The sequence below is a fragment of the Salarias fasciatus genome, chromosome 20, assembly GCF_902148845.1.
Source record: "Salarias fasciatus chromosome 20, fSalaFa1.1, whole genome shotgun sequence".
NCBI lineage: Eukaryota > Metazoa > Chordata > Actinopteri > Blenniiformes > Blenniidae > Salarias > Salarias fasciatus.
The window spans coordinates 5,495,285-5,511,283 of NC_043764.1; the positions used below are offsets into that span (position 1 = coordinate 5,495,285).

General features: G+C 45.5%; 1 protein-coding gene across 1 annotated transcript in view; it reads left to right on the forward strand.

Annotated features, from left to right (window-relative positions):
• Nucleotides 1–6,195: 6,195 nt before the first annotated feature.
• Nucleotides 6,196–15,999, forward strand: part of LOC115408479 (taste receptor type 1 member 1-like) — a 10,248-nt gene continuing 444 nt past the window's right edge. Inside the window, exons 1-6 of the mRNA XM_030119266.1 lie at nt 6,196–6,374; nt 6,977–7,265; nt 7,381–8,106; nt 14,763–14,969; nt 15,188–15,308; nt 15,515–15,999. The exon at nt 15,515–15,999 is cut by the window's right edge and continues 444 nt beyond it. Coding sequence (XP_029975126.1) covers nt 6,196–6,374; nt 6,977–7,265; nt 7,381–8,106; nt 14,763–14,969; nt 15,188–15,308; nt 15,515–15,999 — 2,007 coding nt within the window. The remainder of the gene's footprint in view (nt 6,375–6,976; nt 7,266–7,380; nt 8,107–14,762; nt 14,970–15,187; nt 15,309–15,514) is intronic.

The following is a 15,999-nucleotide window of genomic DNA, read 5'->3' on the forward strand; positions in this document are numbered from 1 at the left end:
ATACTGCCACCTACTGTTCAAGAGTGTGCAGTATCACATCATGTCTATCTCAGTTTCCCAAACTGGAGTGCGAGACGAGGGTCACAAACCATGCACAAGTTAATCGTACGTCAAATAAATGAGTGGCATCAATAGGAATGTGAATTCACTCGTTATTATCGAGCTAATTTTGACAGCCCCAGTCGATATACATATCTGTTCACTATATTGTGAATTAAGTATGAACACCTGAGAATTGTAATTTTCTTCCTGATCAATAAAAACATTATGGTGTATGCTGTTTCTGTGGTATGTAGTTTAGCCTGCTTTGCTAAAAGTTTGTCTGCTTTCATTTACTGTCAATGTGACAGTCAGTTTTATATTTGAATGCCTCAGGGTGTAGAGGTGGGCATTAGATAATTACTGTTTTACAGAGCTTTGGAATCCATTACTATTGTCACTTGTGAGTTCACACATTCCTGGATTAATACGTTTTTCCAATATAACATGTGAACTAAAGAAGCTGTATTGATTTCAGGAAGTACCGATGGACCGGTGGCCCGATCCTCAGACACAAAAACTAGCTCTAGGGTGATGGAATGTCACCTCGTTGGCGGGGATGGACCCCGAGCTTGTGAGGGAGATTGAGAGGTACCGGCGCGATATAGACGGTCTCACCTCCACACAGCCCGGGCTCTGGAACCCAATCTCTTGAGAAGGGCTGGACTCTCCACTTCTCTGGCGTTGCCCGTGGTGAGAGGCGGCGGGCTGGTGTGGGTTTGCTTAAACAATATTTGCAGCTGACGTCACACACCCAGCCTCGCAGTGCACGTCGGGTAGTCGCCGCCATGTTGGAGTGAAAACAAACATTCAGGTATATGATGCTATTTCACCATTCTAGAGGATTATGCAGCTAATTTTGGTCAGAGGAGCGTGAATAGATGGAAAACAACCACAAAACGGTAAGGACATAAAATATGTTGTGTTTGTTGTGAATAGCTTTGAGATTTGGTGAAGAAGTGTGTGAGAAACATGCGATCTGAGGTGTTGGCTGTGAAATGTGAAGATCGGTTTTCGGTTTGTTTTGCCGCTGACGGGAGCTGGTCGCCTCAGAGAATATTCTGCCTGGTGTCATCGTAAAGTGTAGATTTTTTAGTTTCATGTGATATTCAATATGTTGCGGTGGAGCAAACGGATCTTACGTTGCGTAGCGTTTTGTGTCTGGAGCTGCGGGTGAGGGGGGGCGTGTCGAATTGTTGCATCTGGATTTTAAAGTTGTTATAAAACAAACACTCATTTAACCTGGACCCGGTACCGGGTCCGCGTTAAATGACTTCTGTGATGAACAAGTCCATTTTGGCTTGGAGTTTAACAGTGACATACAAGTTAGCAGATCTACGCACCTTAGACTTTACAAGAAAGTTATCCGTGTTGTCTCAGTGCTTCCACAAAGCCAGAAACAAAATACTTGTATAAATCCAGGCTCTTGTACGCCTTCATCGCTGCTTTTGTGTACGCCGAAGAACCATCGATGAGATAACAGTAACTCGTACTCCAGATCGTGGGGTTCTTGAGTGTCAGCCGTGCATTAAGTCCGGGTCATGCTGCAGCCTGAAATCGGTATTTTCTCCCCAAATCGGTCTTTATGTGTTACGTCAAGATTGTCCTTTTGATCTGACAACACAACAATATCCCTACTCTCCTTATCCGTCGACATTTTCAACGTTAAAGAACACAAACGCGCACTACTCTCTATGAATGATAGCACGTATCACTGTTTGTTTTCACTCCAATATGGCGGCGGTCCTCTGGTTGCCAACTCCTGGGTCACGTGACTGCAATTACCAGTGGTGGGTGCAGTCCGCTAATCAGGTAACTGCTAATTAGCGAAGCTAACATTTTCATTAGTGGATTAGTGTTCAGCTAACTTTGAAAAACATTAGCGGACTAATTAGTTTCAGCTAAATTTACACATTAGCGTAGTGGTAGCTCTGGGAGCCAATGTAGGCTGACTCTAGTTTCCGGGGTACTTGAACGCCTCTCGAACGTGCTTCCGTTACTGTGCAAAGTAATGAAAAGTCTCTTCTCTGCGGTTAAGAAACGCCGGAAATTGTTTAGAAAATACATGGATTTTGTAATGCGTATAACTCCCGATCCGTTTGTCCAATTGAAACGATTCAAAAACAGAAAGCCCCGGAACTCAAGATTCCGCCGTTTTCTCCTCCTGTCCTCTTTTTTTTTTGTATCACGTGAATCTCTTTTCCTGAGTGTGTGTGTTTGTGTGTGTGTGTGTGTGCATGCATGCGTGCGTACGTGCGTATGTCTATTTGTGTGTGTGTCCATCTCTCTTGTGATTAGACCCAAGTGACAAATTATAGACAGATGAGCAACACCGTCTACAATCGTCATTTAATTTATCTTATTTTTAAAATTGACTGGATTCTCTTGCCTTTTCTGTTTCCAACTTCCTGTCTTGTCCGATCTGCTTGATCCAGCTTGACAAATGGCGCTCGCGGCTCGCGTGAAAAATAGAATGGAGAGGGTGCGCTGTGCTCCCCTGCGCATTGTGTTCGGGCAGTCAGATAGGTTAACATGAGAGGCGATCAGAAACTCCGTGCGCGGCGCTTCTGTGTCCAGTGCGTTTAAGCCTGTTGCAGAGCCTGCAGCGGCTGTGGGTAAGGCAGTTAGCGGTTAGTGGTTATTGTCAGCTTCAGCTAAATCTTTTAGCAGTTTATCGGTTTAGCATTATCGAAGCTAACTTTTCAGTTAGCGGAAGAACGTGTTGGAGCCCAGGACTTCTGTCCGGCAAACTCCACCCGGTTCTTTTATTCTATGCTTGGTATAAAGACTGCCAAAACGACTGACTCCAGATTATTACCATTTATTTAAGTATAGCCAAATGTAATGCTCAGCGCTGGACTTTACAGGGAAAGATACGAAGTATTTCGCCCCGAAAGAATCCTGATTGTTGATGAAACAGAGTTTTTATTCCATGTTCTTTTGGGCTGGGCCTACCCCGACAGATAGGTTGGACTTTGTTCGCAATTGGACAATTTGATATTGATGTCAGCTGCCAACCAAGAGTATGTTGGCATCCTTATCGAGTATGTTTTGGAACACTAGTGAGTGTGTGTTGGTTTCTCCGGAACGTGTGGGTATGTTTACACTTTAGCAGATCATCTTATAACCTTGGTGTACTTCTCTCAGGAATGGCCTAATATGCAGTTAATGCAATTGTTCTAGGGTAGTGGTGCTAATTAAAGTATACTATACCTAACAAACGGTTATCGAAGCTAACTTTTTGGTTAGCTGTGCCCACCACTGGCAAATACTCTATAGCCCCTCAGCTCAGCCGCCATGTGTTGGAGTTCTCCCCAATGAACGAGAGGGTTGCATCTCCTTCAGGTCAGGGATAGGTGCCTCACTGTTGTCTCGGCTTATGGGCCAAACAGCAGTGCAGAGTACCCGGCCTTCTTAGAGTCCCTGGGAGGGGTGCTAGACCGTGCTCTGACTGGGGACTCCATTGTTCTACTGGGGGACTTCAATGCCCACGTGGGCAGCGACAGTGAGACCTGGAGGGGGGTGATTGGGACGCACGGCCTCTCTGATATGAACCCGAGTGGTGTTCAGTTATTGGACTTCTGTGCTAGTCACAGTTTGTCCATAACGAACACCATGTTCGAGCACAGGGGTGTCCATAAGTGCTCTTGGCACCAGGACACCTTAGGTTGGAGGTCGATGATTGACTTTGTTGTTGTGTCATCTGACCTCTGGCCGCGTCTTTTGGACACTCAGGTGAACAGGAGCAGAGCTGTCGACCGATCACCACCTGTTGGTGAGTTGGATTTGCTGGCAGAGGAGGAAACTGGACAGACGTATTTTGAGGGTCTGCCGGGAACGTCTGGTGGAACCCTCTGTCAGCATGGTTTTCAACTCCCACCTCCAGGAGAGCTTCTCTCATGTCCCGAGGGAGGCTGGGGACATTGAGTCCGAGTGGACCATGTTCTCCACTTCCATTGTCGAACCAGTCATAAAGTATCCAGTACCTGCCATGGCGGCAACCCCCGAACCCAGTGGTGGACACCGGAGGTAAGGGCTGCCGTCAAGCTGAAGAAAGAGTCCTATCGAGCCTTGTTGGCTCGTGGGACTCCAGAAGCAGCTGACAGGTACCCACAGGCCAAGCGAACTGCAGTCCGAGTGGTTGTGGAGGCAAAAACTCACATCTGGGCAGAGTTTGGGGAGGCCATGGAGGAGGACTACCGATCAGCCTCAAAGAAATTCTGCCAAACTGTCCAGCATCTCAGGAGGGGAAAGCAGGTCTCCACAAATACTGTTTACAGTGGAGGCGGGGAGCTGCTGACCTCAACTGGGGATATTATAGGACGGTGGAAGGAATACTTCGAGGACCTCCTCAATCCCGTCGCCACGTCTTCCATGGAGGAAGCAGAGGCTGAGGTCTCAGAGGTGGACTCGTCCATCAGCTAAGCCACCGGAGGGTGTGCTCCAACTATAGGGGGATCACGCTCCTCAGCCTCCTTGGGAAAGTCTATGCTCGGGTACTGGAGAGGAGTATTCGACCGATAGTTGAATCTCAGTTCCAGGATGAACAATGTGGTTTTCGTCCTGGACGTGGAACACTGGACCAGCTCTATACCCTCCATAGGTGCTTGAGGGTTCGTGGGAGTTTGCCCAACCAGTTCACATGTGTTTTGTGGACTTGGAGAAAGCGTTCAACCGCGTCCCTCGTGACTCCTTGTGGGGGGTGCTCTGAGAATACAGAGTCCGGACCCCCTTGTTAAGGGCCGTCCAGTCTCTGTATGACCGGAGCAGGAGTCTTGTCTGCATTGCCATCAATAAGTTGGACCTGTTCCTGGTGCATGTTGGACTCCGGCAGGGCTGCCCTTTGTCACCGGTTCAGTTCATAATTTTTTATGGACAGAATTTCTAGGTGGAGCCAGATGCTGGAGGGGGTACAGTTTGGGGACCACAGGATTTCATCTCTGCTTTTTGCAGATGATGTTGTCCTGTTGGCGCCATCGAACCTGGACCGGTAGCATGCCCTGGGATGGTTCGCAGCCGAGAGTCAGGGATGAGGATCAGCACCTCCAAATCTGAGGCCATGGTCCTCGACAGGAACAAGGTGGCCTGCCCTCTCCAGCTTGGTGGAGAGACCCGAGCCCAAGTGGAGGAGTTTAAGTATCTTGGGGTCTTGTTCAGGAGTGGGGGGCGGATGGAGCATGAGATTGACAGGTGGATCGGTGCAGCGTCTGCAGTGATGCGGTCATTGTATTGGTCCGTTGTGGTGAAGAAGGAGCTGAGTCGAAAGGCGGAGCTCTCGATTTACTGGTCAATCTACGTTCCCACCCTCACCTATGGTCATGAGCTTTGGGTCATGACCGAAAGGACAAGATCCCAGATACAAGTGGCTGAAATGAGCTTCCTCCATAGGGTGTTTGGGTGCTCCCTGAGAGATAGGGTGAGGAGCTCAGTCACCAGGGAGGAGCTCAGAGTAGAGCCACTACTCCTTCACATCGAGAGGGGCTGAGGTGGCTCGGGCACCTCTTTAGGATGCCTCCTGGACGCCTCCCTGGGGAGGTTTTCCAGGCATGTTCCACCGGGAGGAGACCCCAGGGAAGACCTAGGACACGCTTGAGAGACTATGTCTCTCGGCTGGCCTGGGAACACCTTGGGATCCTCTCGGAAGAGCTGGAGGAAGTGTGTGGAGACAGGGAAGTCTGGGCATCTCTGCTGAGACTGCTGAGACTGCTGCCCCTGCGACCCGATCCCAGATAAGCGGTGGAAGATGGATGGATGGATGGATGGATAGATGGATGGATGATGAAACCTCTTAATACAATTTGGGGTTAAATGTTTTCCAAGAGACAAATAAGTCCAGCTGATGTAACCTGATAGTTCTTACCTGAACAAATAAGAACAGTCACACTCATATTAAAAACTTTGCATTTGTTTACTTAGTTGAAACAAACCCTCAGCTGAAAAGTCAAGCCAATCACAAGAGATCAAGACAGATGCAGTCCACCTGCCTGCACCAGTCCCCTGCAAATAGAGTTCACATCATATTTGCATACAGATTTGTGGTTTTCCACCAACTATTAGAGCTGGCTGTTGCTGTCAGTCCTTGTTCATTCTTGAATGACAAAGTGATGATTTCGGGTCAGCTGATGTATCCAAAATAACAAGACACGACAGACAATAATGGTTCAGATTTTGGCTTTTCTGTGTCTTCTGGGATCTGTCCTGAACGCTGTACCTCGAAACACTGTCCCGTCTTCAGAGTTTCAGCTGGATGGAGATTATTTGCTCGGTGGGCTATTTGACATCCATCACGTCAGCTCTCCTCATCTCCACAGACCGGAGGCTATCAACTGCACCAGGTGAGTTCCATGCCTTCATTTAAGCTTTAAACAAACCTCTATTAACATGAGTCTATCAGACCTGTTCATTCTGATATTTGGTCGAACTCTAATGCCATGAAATAATGCTTTCTATGAGTCATAACCCAAATCTTGAATTCCCTCAATGTTAGGAATATAAATCTGAAATGAGTTATTTATTTATTTGCTTTTTTGTTTGTTTGTTTATACATTCATTCATGTTTTGCATCACTCGTTTGCTGCAAAACATGTGGTGGTCTCATACAAACATGCCCTGATTCACATGAGACATGAATGAAAACAGTTGTCAAATTAGATCATTTCTGAATCAACATTTTTTTGAATTGACCTTCATCAGTGAACCTGTAATCCATCTCAACAAAGATGTGTTTATTTTGCCAGAGATTGGCATCTTTTTAAAATTTTAATAGCACTAGTGGAATATAAAATTGCAAAAATGTGAAGTGTTGAGTGACTTGGAAAAAAAATTCATCAAATTTAACAGTTTGTCATGAATTCACTGTTTTTTGTTGTTTTTTTTTTTGCTGCCATCAAAATTGAACCATTCTGATTTAAACACACTGTCTCTTCTCTGTTTACAGTCACTCTTTGATTCTGTCACGTTATCGAAGATTTCAGTTGATGAGATTTGCTGTCGAGGAAATCAATAACTCCACCAGCCTCCTACCAAATGTATCCATTGGCTATATTCTGTTTGACCAGTGTTCAGATGGGCATAGCTTCCCAAGCATGTTCAACCTCATCTCAGTGAATGGCGTGATTGATCCTTGGGGTGAGCCACCCAAGAATTTGATCGGTGTGATCGGTAGTAGCACAAGTCCTAAGACAGTGAGTGTGGCTCCGCTCTTGATGATGGATCTCATTCCCATGGTAACTTTGCAACTTGTTTTCTATTGTTTGAGCAAATCCATTACTCATTCTGTCACTTCATATCTGGCAATATATTACAAATGTAAATAATGAAATATTCTGTTACTTTCAACAGATCAGCTATGGTGCATCGAGTTCTGTGTTTTCAGAAAAGAAAAACTATCCATCTTTCTTACGAACACTGCCTGCCAACAAAGATGTCATTGAAATGTTTGTCAGGATTTTGAAGCACTTTCAGTGGCATTGGGTAGCTTTCCTATATGGTGATAACAGCTATGGCAGTGATGGTCGAGAATTATTCATAAGGAAGATTCAAGATTCTGAGATTTGCCTGGCATATTCCAAAGGCCTTGACCATCAAACAGATTACCCCCGAATATTCAGACAGATAAATACTTTGAGAGTACATGTCATAATTGTTTTTGCTTCAAAATGGATGGCAGAAGTTCTTGTTGGGTCAGCAATACAACAAAATGTCACAAACAAGGTGTGGTTGGCCTCGGATGCATGGTCCTTGAACAGAAAACTCTCAAAGACCAAAGGCATCAGGAATGTCGGGACTGTGCTTGGGGTTGCTGCACGCGCAATGGCGATACCTGGCTTCAGTGATTTTGTCCATTCTGCCAAAGCTGCTGCTCTCTGTGAAAATGCAGAGCAAGAGACATTTTGCAATCAAGTTTTCAACTGCAGTGGGTTGAGTGCTGCAGATGTCATTGATGCAGACCCAAGTTTCTCTTTTTCTGTTTATGCTGCTGTGTACACCATTGCCCATGCCTTACACAATACATTACAATGTGGCGCTGGCAGATGTAATGACAAAATGACAGTGAACCCACACATGGTAAGCATGAAATTATTTCAGTTTGATCCTTTGTGTATGTTTATATCAAGAATATAAACAATATTCATAACACTAGATCAGAAATAGTTTGTGAATCCTGGGGTTAATATCAAGTCTCTGTGATGGACAAGTCATTGAATGTCCATTCATCGATCCATTCATCCATTCATCCATCCATCTTCTTTTCATCTTAGTCCATGCGAGGTTGTGATAGCAGTATAGAGAGAAGTCCAGACATGTCTGTTTGTCGCAAAGTTCCTCCAGCTGCTCTTGGGGAATTTCAAGTCGTTACCAGACTAAGCCAAAAATGTACTCTCTCCAGCGACTCTATCTAGAAATCTGAACTCCTAACTTTATATAAATGAGTTATTCTCACCACCTTGTGAAGAAAACTCATTTCAGCTGCTTGTGTCTGTGATTGCATTGTTACCTCCACCAGGAGGTTATGTAATCATGTTGGTTTGTTGGTTGGTAGGTTGGTTGGTTTGGTTGTTAGCAAGATTCCGGAAAAAGTAATGGACGGATTGCAATGAAACTTTGTGGAAAAGTGGGTCTTGGGCTAACTTAGAATTAATTAAATTTTGGTGATGATCCGGATCACTGTCTGGATCCAGGAATTTTTTCAAGGATTCTTTATCATTGAGAGATAGGGAGTCTTTCACATGGTTGGGCAGGCCTGCCGACAGGGGGGGGACAAACGCCTGGTTCACACAGGATGCGCCGCTTCCGACGCGGAAGTGGAAGCACTGCGCACCGACTGTCAGATCGGCGCCCCTGTTAACCTATCTGATGGTTACAGGAGGCGCGGAACAGCGCTGCGTGCGTAGCAGCTCGCACTGTGGACCGTGGCCACTCTGCTCCTCTCTATTTTCTCCGCGAGCCACACACGCCGTGCACCGCCAGTTAAAGCTGGACAGAGCAGATCGCACCACACAGGAAGTCGGGAACGGAAAATACGAGAGAATCCGGTCAATTTTCAAATTAAAATGAAGTAAAATAACATAAATTATGTTGGTTTTTGGTTTTCCTTTTCACATAAACACACACACACACAGGGAGAGAGGGCGACAGGGTGACAGAGAGAGGCACCGCACGCTGCAGCGCTCCGCTCCGATCACACCCCCGATCACAATGTTGTGTGATTTTATGTGGTGTTCTTATGGTTGTTGGTGACTGATTTGAGCTGTGGCGGAGGTCTGCGCTCTCTGAGTGCCAATTTCTAGTTTTGATAATGATCCAAATCTCATGACCACAGATGAGTGAACAGAGAGATTTGCTTTACAGCTCAGCTGTTTTTTTGTTTTTTTTACAATACCCTGGTACTGTAAGTACATTACTGCAACCACCTGTTTGAATCTGTGGCCAATCTTATGGTTCCTTCTTCAATTGCTTGTGAAAAAGCCCTCAAGACACTTGGGGGTGGGGGACTGACAAAACTAGAACCGACAGCGAACACAAAGACCGACAGGGGAACTCCACAACTAAACAAAAACATGACCAAACAAGATCCAAACGGTGGCGCAGTGGTTAGCGCTCTTGCCTCACAGCAAGAAGGGGGAATTTCTTGTGGAGTATGCATGTTCTCCCCGTGTGTGCGTGGGTTCCCCTCCAGCTACTCTGGCTTCCTTCCACAGTCCAAAAACATGCATGCCAGGTTAATTGGTCACCCCAAAATTGTCCCTCGGTTTGAATGTGAGTGTATGGTTGTATGTCTATCTGTGTTGTACATTGCTATGGACAACAGTGTCTGCTAAATGAAATTGTAAGATAAAAGAGAGGATGTGTGTGTGTTTGTGTGTGTATGAGTGTGCATGTAGCTTGTCCTCTGGATATGATTGGGACTTGAAGGGAGGCTGATAGTGACACCAGAGGCCCCGAGGGAGTGGGCCCACCTCCTCTGCCCATACGCCTGGAACCCCACCTGACTGAGGGGACCCCCCCCACCCCAAGGGGACACCAGAGATGGGGCACAGAGAGGGGCGGCCTGCAGGAGGGGCAGGGGCACAGAGCACAGGGCGCTAGGCCCCGGTATGGCATGGCATCCTATCCTATGAAAAAAAAAAAAAAAAAACATGTACTCATCGGGACATTTAGAGGAGCTGATCCACATCCCAACCACACACTCACACTCAGTTGTAAACTGTTCCAGTGAATGCCGGAGGCTCTCATGCAATGCTGCCAAAAGGACATCATCTGCACAAAGCATACATGCCATTCTCTTGGCCCTGAATGCACTTTGCCATTCTGTCCATGAAAATCTTAAACAAAAGCAGTGACAAGCTCCACCTTGGTGGAGTCCAGTGCCCACCTTTAACAAGTCTATCTTAATGATGGGGATAAGGACACAGCTCTCTTACAGGAAGTACAAAGACCAAATAGCAGCAGTGGTTCTGGTACTTTATATTATCTAAGCACCTCCTACAAGACATCTCAGGGGACATGATTATAGGTGTTCTCCAGGTCTCCAAAACACATGTAGACTGGATTGGCAAACTCTACTGTTCCTTCAATAACCTATGAAAAGATGATGGCCAGGATGACATCTGCATTGTTCCTTCTATATCTGAGGTTTGACTATCCTGGTGACCTTTACCATGGACCTGGACAAAGACTCTCCATAAGCTTCAGGCCCTGCCTCCTGCAAGGGAGGCAAGTCCCTCAGTTCATGAGATCCTCAGAGTGTTCCAGTTCCACCACCGGAGGAAGTCCTCATTAGAGGTCAGAGGATTTACAGAGAATGTGCACTCTGAGTACTGCTTGAGATAGACACCTACAGCCACTCCTGAGCCACTAGATGGTGCCTCAGAATCTTTTTGATCAATCAACTGACCCTTTCTATGGCCCCTCTAAGCTTACAAACATAAACTTCCATCTATCCATCCATCCATCCATTATCTAACCCGCTTCGTCCTTCGCAAAATTGTGGGGGGCTGGAACTAATCCCAGCTGCTGTGGGCACGGGCGGGGTACACCCTGGACAGGTTGCCAGTCTGTCGAAAAGGCCAACACACATAGACAAACAACATTCACAGTCACATTCACATCTAGGGGCAGATTAACATCACATTATTATCAGTGACAATTATGAGGGACACCTATACGAGATGGGCAAGCTGTTAAAAATATGTTACACTAAAAACCAGAGCACCAGGAAAAACCGATTGCCACAAACTCCAACTGTGTGGTCCACCTGCTGTGAGTTTGTGAGTATTTCTGCATCTGAATGGCAATTCTCACCCTGTAAACACAAATCAGAGAGTACGGTTCCAGAGCCAATGCTGTGTGGAGGTAGTATCTAATCAAGACCACTTAATCTCTCCCCTGTAGCTCTTTCCTCTCTAGTGAAATGACAATACATGCTCCAAGAACCAGTATCTGTTTCAGGGGCTGACAACCTTACTTTGCTCGCTGCCCTGTCATGCTGCACGAGCAGTGCATTGCTCGCCCAGGTTGGAAGTTGTGGGTGGTGGGCCATGTAGCCCTCCTACATAGCTTTTCAGGCTGTCCACATCCAGGACAGCTGTTTCTCACAGGCTGTTTCTTGGTGACCCCTGTTCTGTCAGGGTACATGATTTTCTGTCTCCTTGGCATAGGAGAGGTTTAGATGTGTTTGAGTGTTCACTCCAGACCTGTCAGCCTTGGGTGGCCTTACCCGGTAAATGTCCATTGGAAAGCATAGGTCTGAAGATCACAACACAACATATACCCTCAAGCCACATTAATAACACAAACAAAGATAATGCAAACAATGGCTGGATTAAAAGAGTTAAGAAGTTTGAAATGAATGCCTATCAACCTGAAAGTATAATACTTACCACAGTAAGGCAGTCTTGAGAGTTTTGTCGAGTCTTGGTGGTGTGTTTTGGCAGTGTATTTGGAGAAATCATTCCACTGCATCCCTCCTATGGTGGCTGCATCAGGAGTATGGACTCCAGGGCTCGTTGCTAAGGGCTGTCTGGTCTCTGTATAACTGAAGTAGGAGTCTGGTCCACATTGCAATCAGTAAGTCAGACCTGTTCCCAGTGCAAGTTAGATTTCAGTAGGTCTGCCCTTTGTGACCGGTTCTATTTATAATTATGATGGACAAAATATCCATAAGGTGCCGCCAGGGGTCCGGTTCGGGAATGGTAGGGTTTTGTGCCCGCTTTTCACAGATAATATTGTCCCGTTAGCTTCATCAAACCTGGACATACAACATGCACTGGGGAAGTTTGAAGCTGAGTGGCAAGTGAAGGAAATGAACATCAGAACCTTTAAATCTGAGGCCATGGTCCTTGACTAAAAGATGATTTGCCCTCTCTGTGTCAATGGAAGGTCCCTGTCTCAAGTTGAGAAGTTCACATATCTTGGGGTATTGCTCACAAGTAGGGGAACGATGGAACATAAGATTGATAGGTGGACCAGTTCAGCATGTGCTGTAGTCCATCAGGGTGTTGAAGAAGCTGACCCAATTTACTAGACCCTCCAGGAATCCGCGATTACGCGATCGCGGAGTTTTTCACGGAATTTTTCACGGAAATCACATCTGTCCACAGATTCATGGGCCGTCCGTGGATTTTAATGCCCAGTGCAGAAAACTCACATTTTACATGTGAAGGCCAGCACACACTACAGAATGATCAGGCCAAATTTTGCCGTGATCTTCTCCTCCCGACTGAAGCCGACAAGGTCCAATTGTCGGGAGTATGCAAATGAGTTCGGGTCCGATCTTCCTGTGGTGTGCAGTGTGTTCAGAAAGATTTTTTCCGGTCGGAGCCACTCGGGAGGCGTCGGAGGAGAAGATCGTAAATAATGAACATGTTTAATATTTCCGATTGCAAATCCTGCGGTGTGTGGTGAGCTCCGAGAGGAGCCAATCAGCTCCGAGCTGACCTGTCCACACCCTCGGAATAGATCTCCCTGATTGGCTGAACAGCTCCGTCTCACCAGGTGTTAATGGCCTACTTTGAAAAAAAAAAATCCCGTCTCAGCCATCAGCGCTGGAGACTTGAATATATGTCTGTGAATTATATTCACTATATGACAGTGAAACAGAAAAGCCAGAGCTCCTAAACTGTACAGAAGGTTCGTGGTTAATCCTCAGTAACTGTATCGCTCCTGGATGAATTGTATTTCCTCCATTCAGACCCAAACCCAGATTTGATTAATTCATCTGCATCTCCGTCAATCCTGATATAATCCTAATGTTTAATTCATCTCCATTATTAACAATCACGGTAGAATGGGAGAAAAAAAACAAACAAAAAAATTTCCGCTGACTCCGTGCCATCAGAGCGACGGAGCGGACATATAATGAAACATTTTCTAATCTAATCTCAACGTGTTTTTTTTTCTGGTTCAAACTGTCCAATCTAGGGAAAAAAAGAATGATTTAAAGCTCGTGTCTGGAGTTTTGAAAGAGAGAGGCTTTTTTAATCCAACATCTTGAGGTTCCGCCCTCCTTCTGCTTTCGTGAGCGACCAAACCACACCCCTTTAACTGTGCTTGCGCATTAACTGTGTTGTAAAAATGAGTGCCTCCTAGTCCTCCAGCATCCTACATGTTTAGCTGTTTACGGCGGATGTTTAGCAGACAATGGATATATCCGAGGTAAGCGTAAAGTCTCTGTGGCTGCTCGCACACGTTGATTGACCGCATGACAAAGCGGAAGCTCGAAATCTATTGGCTGAAGCTGACCGGCGCTTTTTCGGATAACATGGGGGTCTATGAGATGAAGGTGGAGCTCATGAATACATTTTTATATTACTTTATGCTAATATTATAGTATCGAACCAGACTAACACATGTAAGCTCTGTTAAAAAATGATACATACATTGGAAACGAACGGAAATTCCAGACACAAGCTTTAAGATGTTGATTTAAAAAAGTAGCTTTTATTTGTCACAGACACTTCATAATAACTTATTTCTACTGCTCCACTCTGGAGTCAAAACACACACACACACACACACACACACACACACACACACACACACACACACACACATTAACAAGTTCAATTATTATCAACTGTGGAGGGTAAATTATAAGAAAATGATCTCAAACTATGTTTTCGCTCCTCACTGGTAACCACAGAAGAAAATCAAAATAAAGGACCGCTTTGGTGTTTTTTAATGCCCGCGGAATATTAACTTTCAAGCCGCGGAATCAAGAATTCCTCCCCGCAGATTCAGAATTATGCTCCACGGAATCTAAACTTTTTCTCTGCAGATTCCTGGTTCGTCTAATTTAACTTTCAATCTACATTCCCAACCTCATGGGTCATGATAGAAAGGGCAAGATTCTGGATACACGGGGCCAAAATAAGCTTCCATAGGGTGGCTGGGTGTTCCCTGAGACATCTGGTTAGGAGGTCCTACCACTCAGAAGCCCAGGGAAAACCTAGAATATGCTGGAGAGACCATCTCTTGGTTGGCCAGGGAACACCGCGGAATCCTTCTGGAAGAGCTGGAGGAAGCTTTTGGGGACAGAGGCATCATTGCTTGGACTGCTGCCCCTGCGACCGTGAATCAGCAGTCAAAGATGAATGGATGGATGGCACTCAAAAGTCGAATGTGTTCAACCAAAGTTTAAATCGCATTTTCTGTTATCTTGGTACATTTCATGAAGGAACCCTCGTTAATCACTTCTAAATATTTATTAACACTTTCCTCAGGTCCTAGCAGAGTTGAAAAAGTCCAATTTTACACTCTTCAATCAAACTATACACTTTGATGAGAATGGTGACCCCAACTATGGATTATACGTAGTCATTTTTTGGAACCACAATGGTGATGTACAGGAGGTCGGCTATTATGAATTTTACCCACCCTTCCATTTGGTCATCAACAGCACAGAAATTCAGTGGCACACAAATGGAAAAGTAAGTCATTTTTTTCTCTCATTGAAAACTCTGCACTTGTTAACAAGAGCATTTTCTTTTGGTATCCCACATCTGCTCAGATGTGAGGATGAATGAGCAAAATAATCAAATAGTGATTTCAAGATTGTGTTTCCACAAATGTTTGGACCTAAAATCTTTTCCGAAACTTGAACCTAACCCATAGTCTTTCGTATGTCCCTAACGACTGTGTCCAACAGGTTCCAACATCAATTTGTTCCCAGGAGTGTCCTGTGGGATACAAGAAAAAGCCAGAGGGAATTCACAGATGTTGCTTCACTTGTGAAATCTGCCAAAATGGAACTTTTATCAATGTCACAGGTAAAGTATTACACAAAAAACTATTAAACCATGGATATCCTGAGAACTGTTCCAGACTGTTCATTTTCTTTAAAGGCAAGGATGGTCAACCATTCAGGTAATTGATTTGACTCAGACACGCCACGCGTCATATTAATCACTGCACATGTAACTTATTATTCTGTCACATCTTCACTGACAGTGTTTCTCTCTCTGTTGTGAAACAGAGGATCCCTACACTTGTGTCTCCTGCACTGATGCTGAATGGTCTGCAGATGGAAGCACGTCATGCAGCCTGCGGGTGGTGGAGTTTGTACCTTTCACAGACGCTGGAGCTGTGGTCATCATGGTTGCTGCCTGGACCTTGGTGGGACTGAATCTGGCTGTGTCTGTTCTCTTTGCCATCAACTATAACACACCTGTGGTCAGATCTGCTGGAGGACCCATGTGCTTCCTCATTTTAATCTGTCTCACTCTTTCTAGTCTCAGTGTGTACTTTTATTTTGGTCAGCCAACAGCAGCTTCCTGTGTCTTCAGGTTTTTACCATTTCTGTTGTTCTACACTGTCTGTCTGGCCTGTTTTGTTGTACGCTCTTTTCAGATTGTTTGTATATTTAAAATAGCAGCCAAGTTGCCAAAGCTTTACAGCTGGTGGATGAAATATCACGGACAGAGGCTGGTCATCACTGTGTCTTTTGCCATTCAGGCCCTT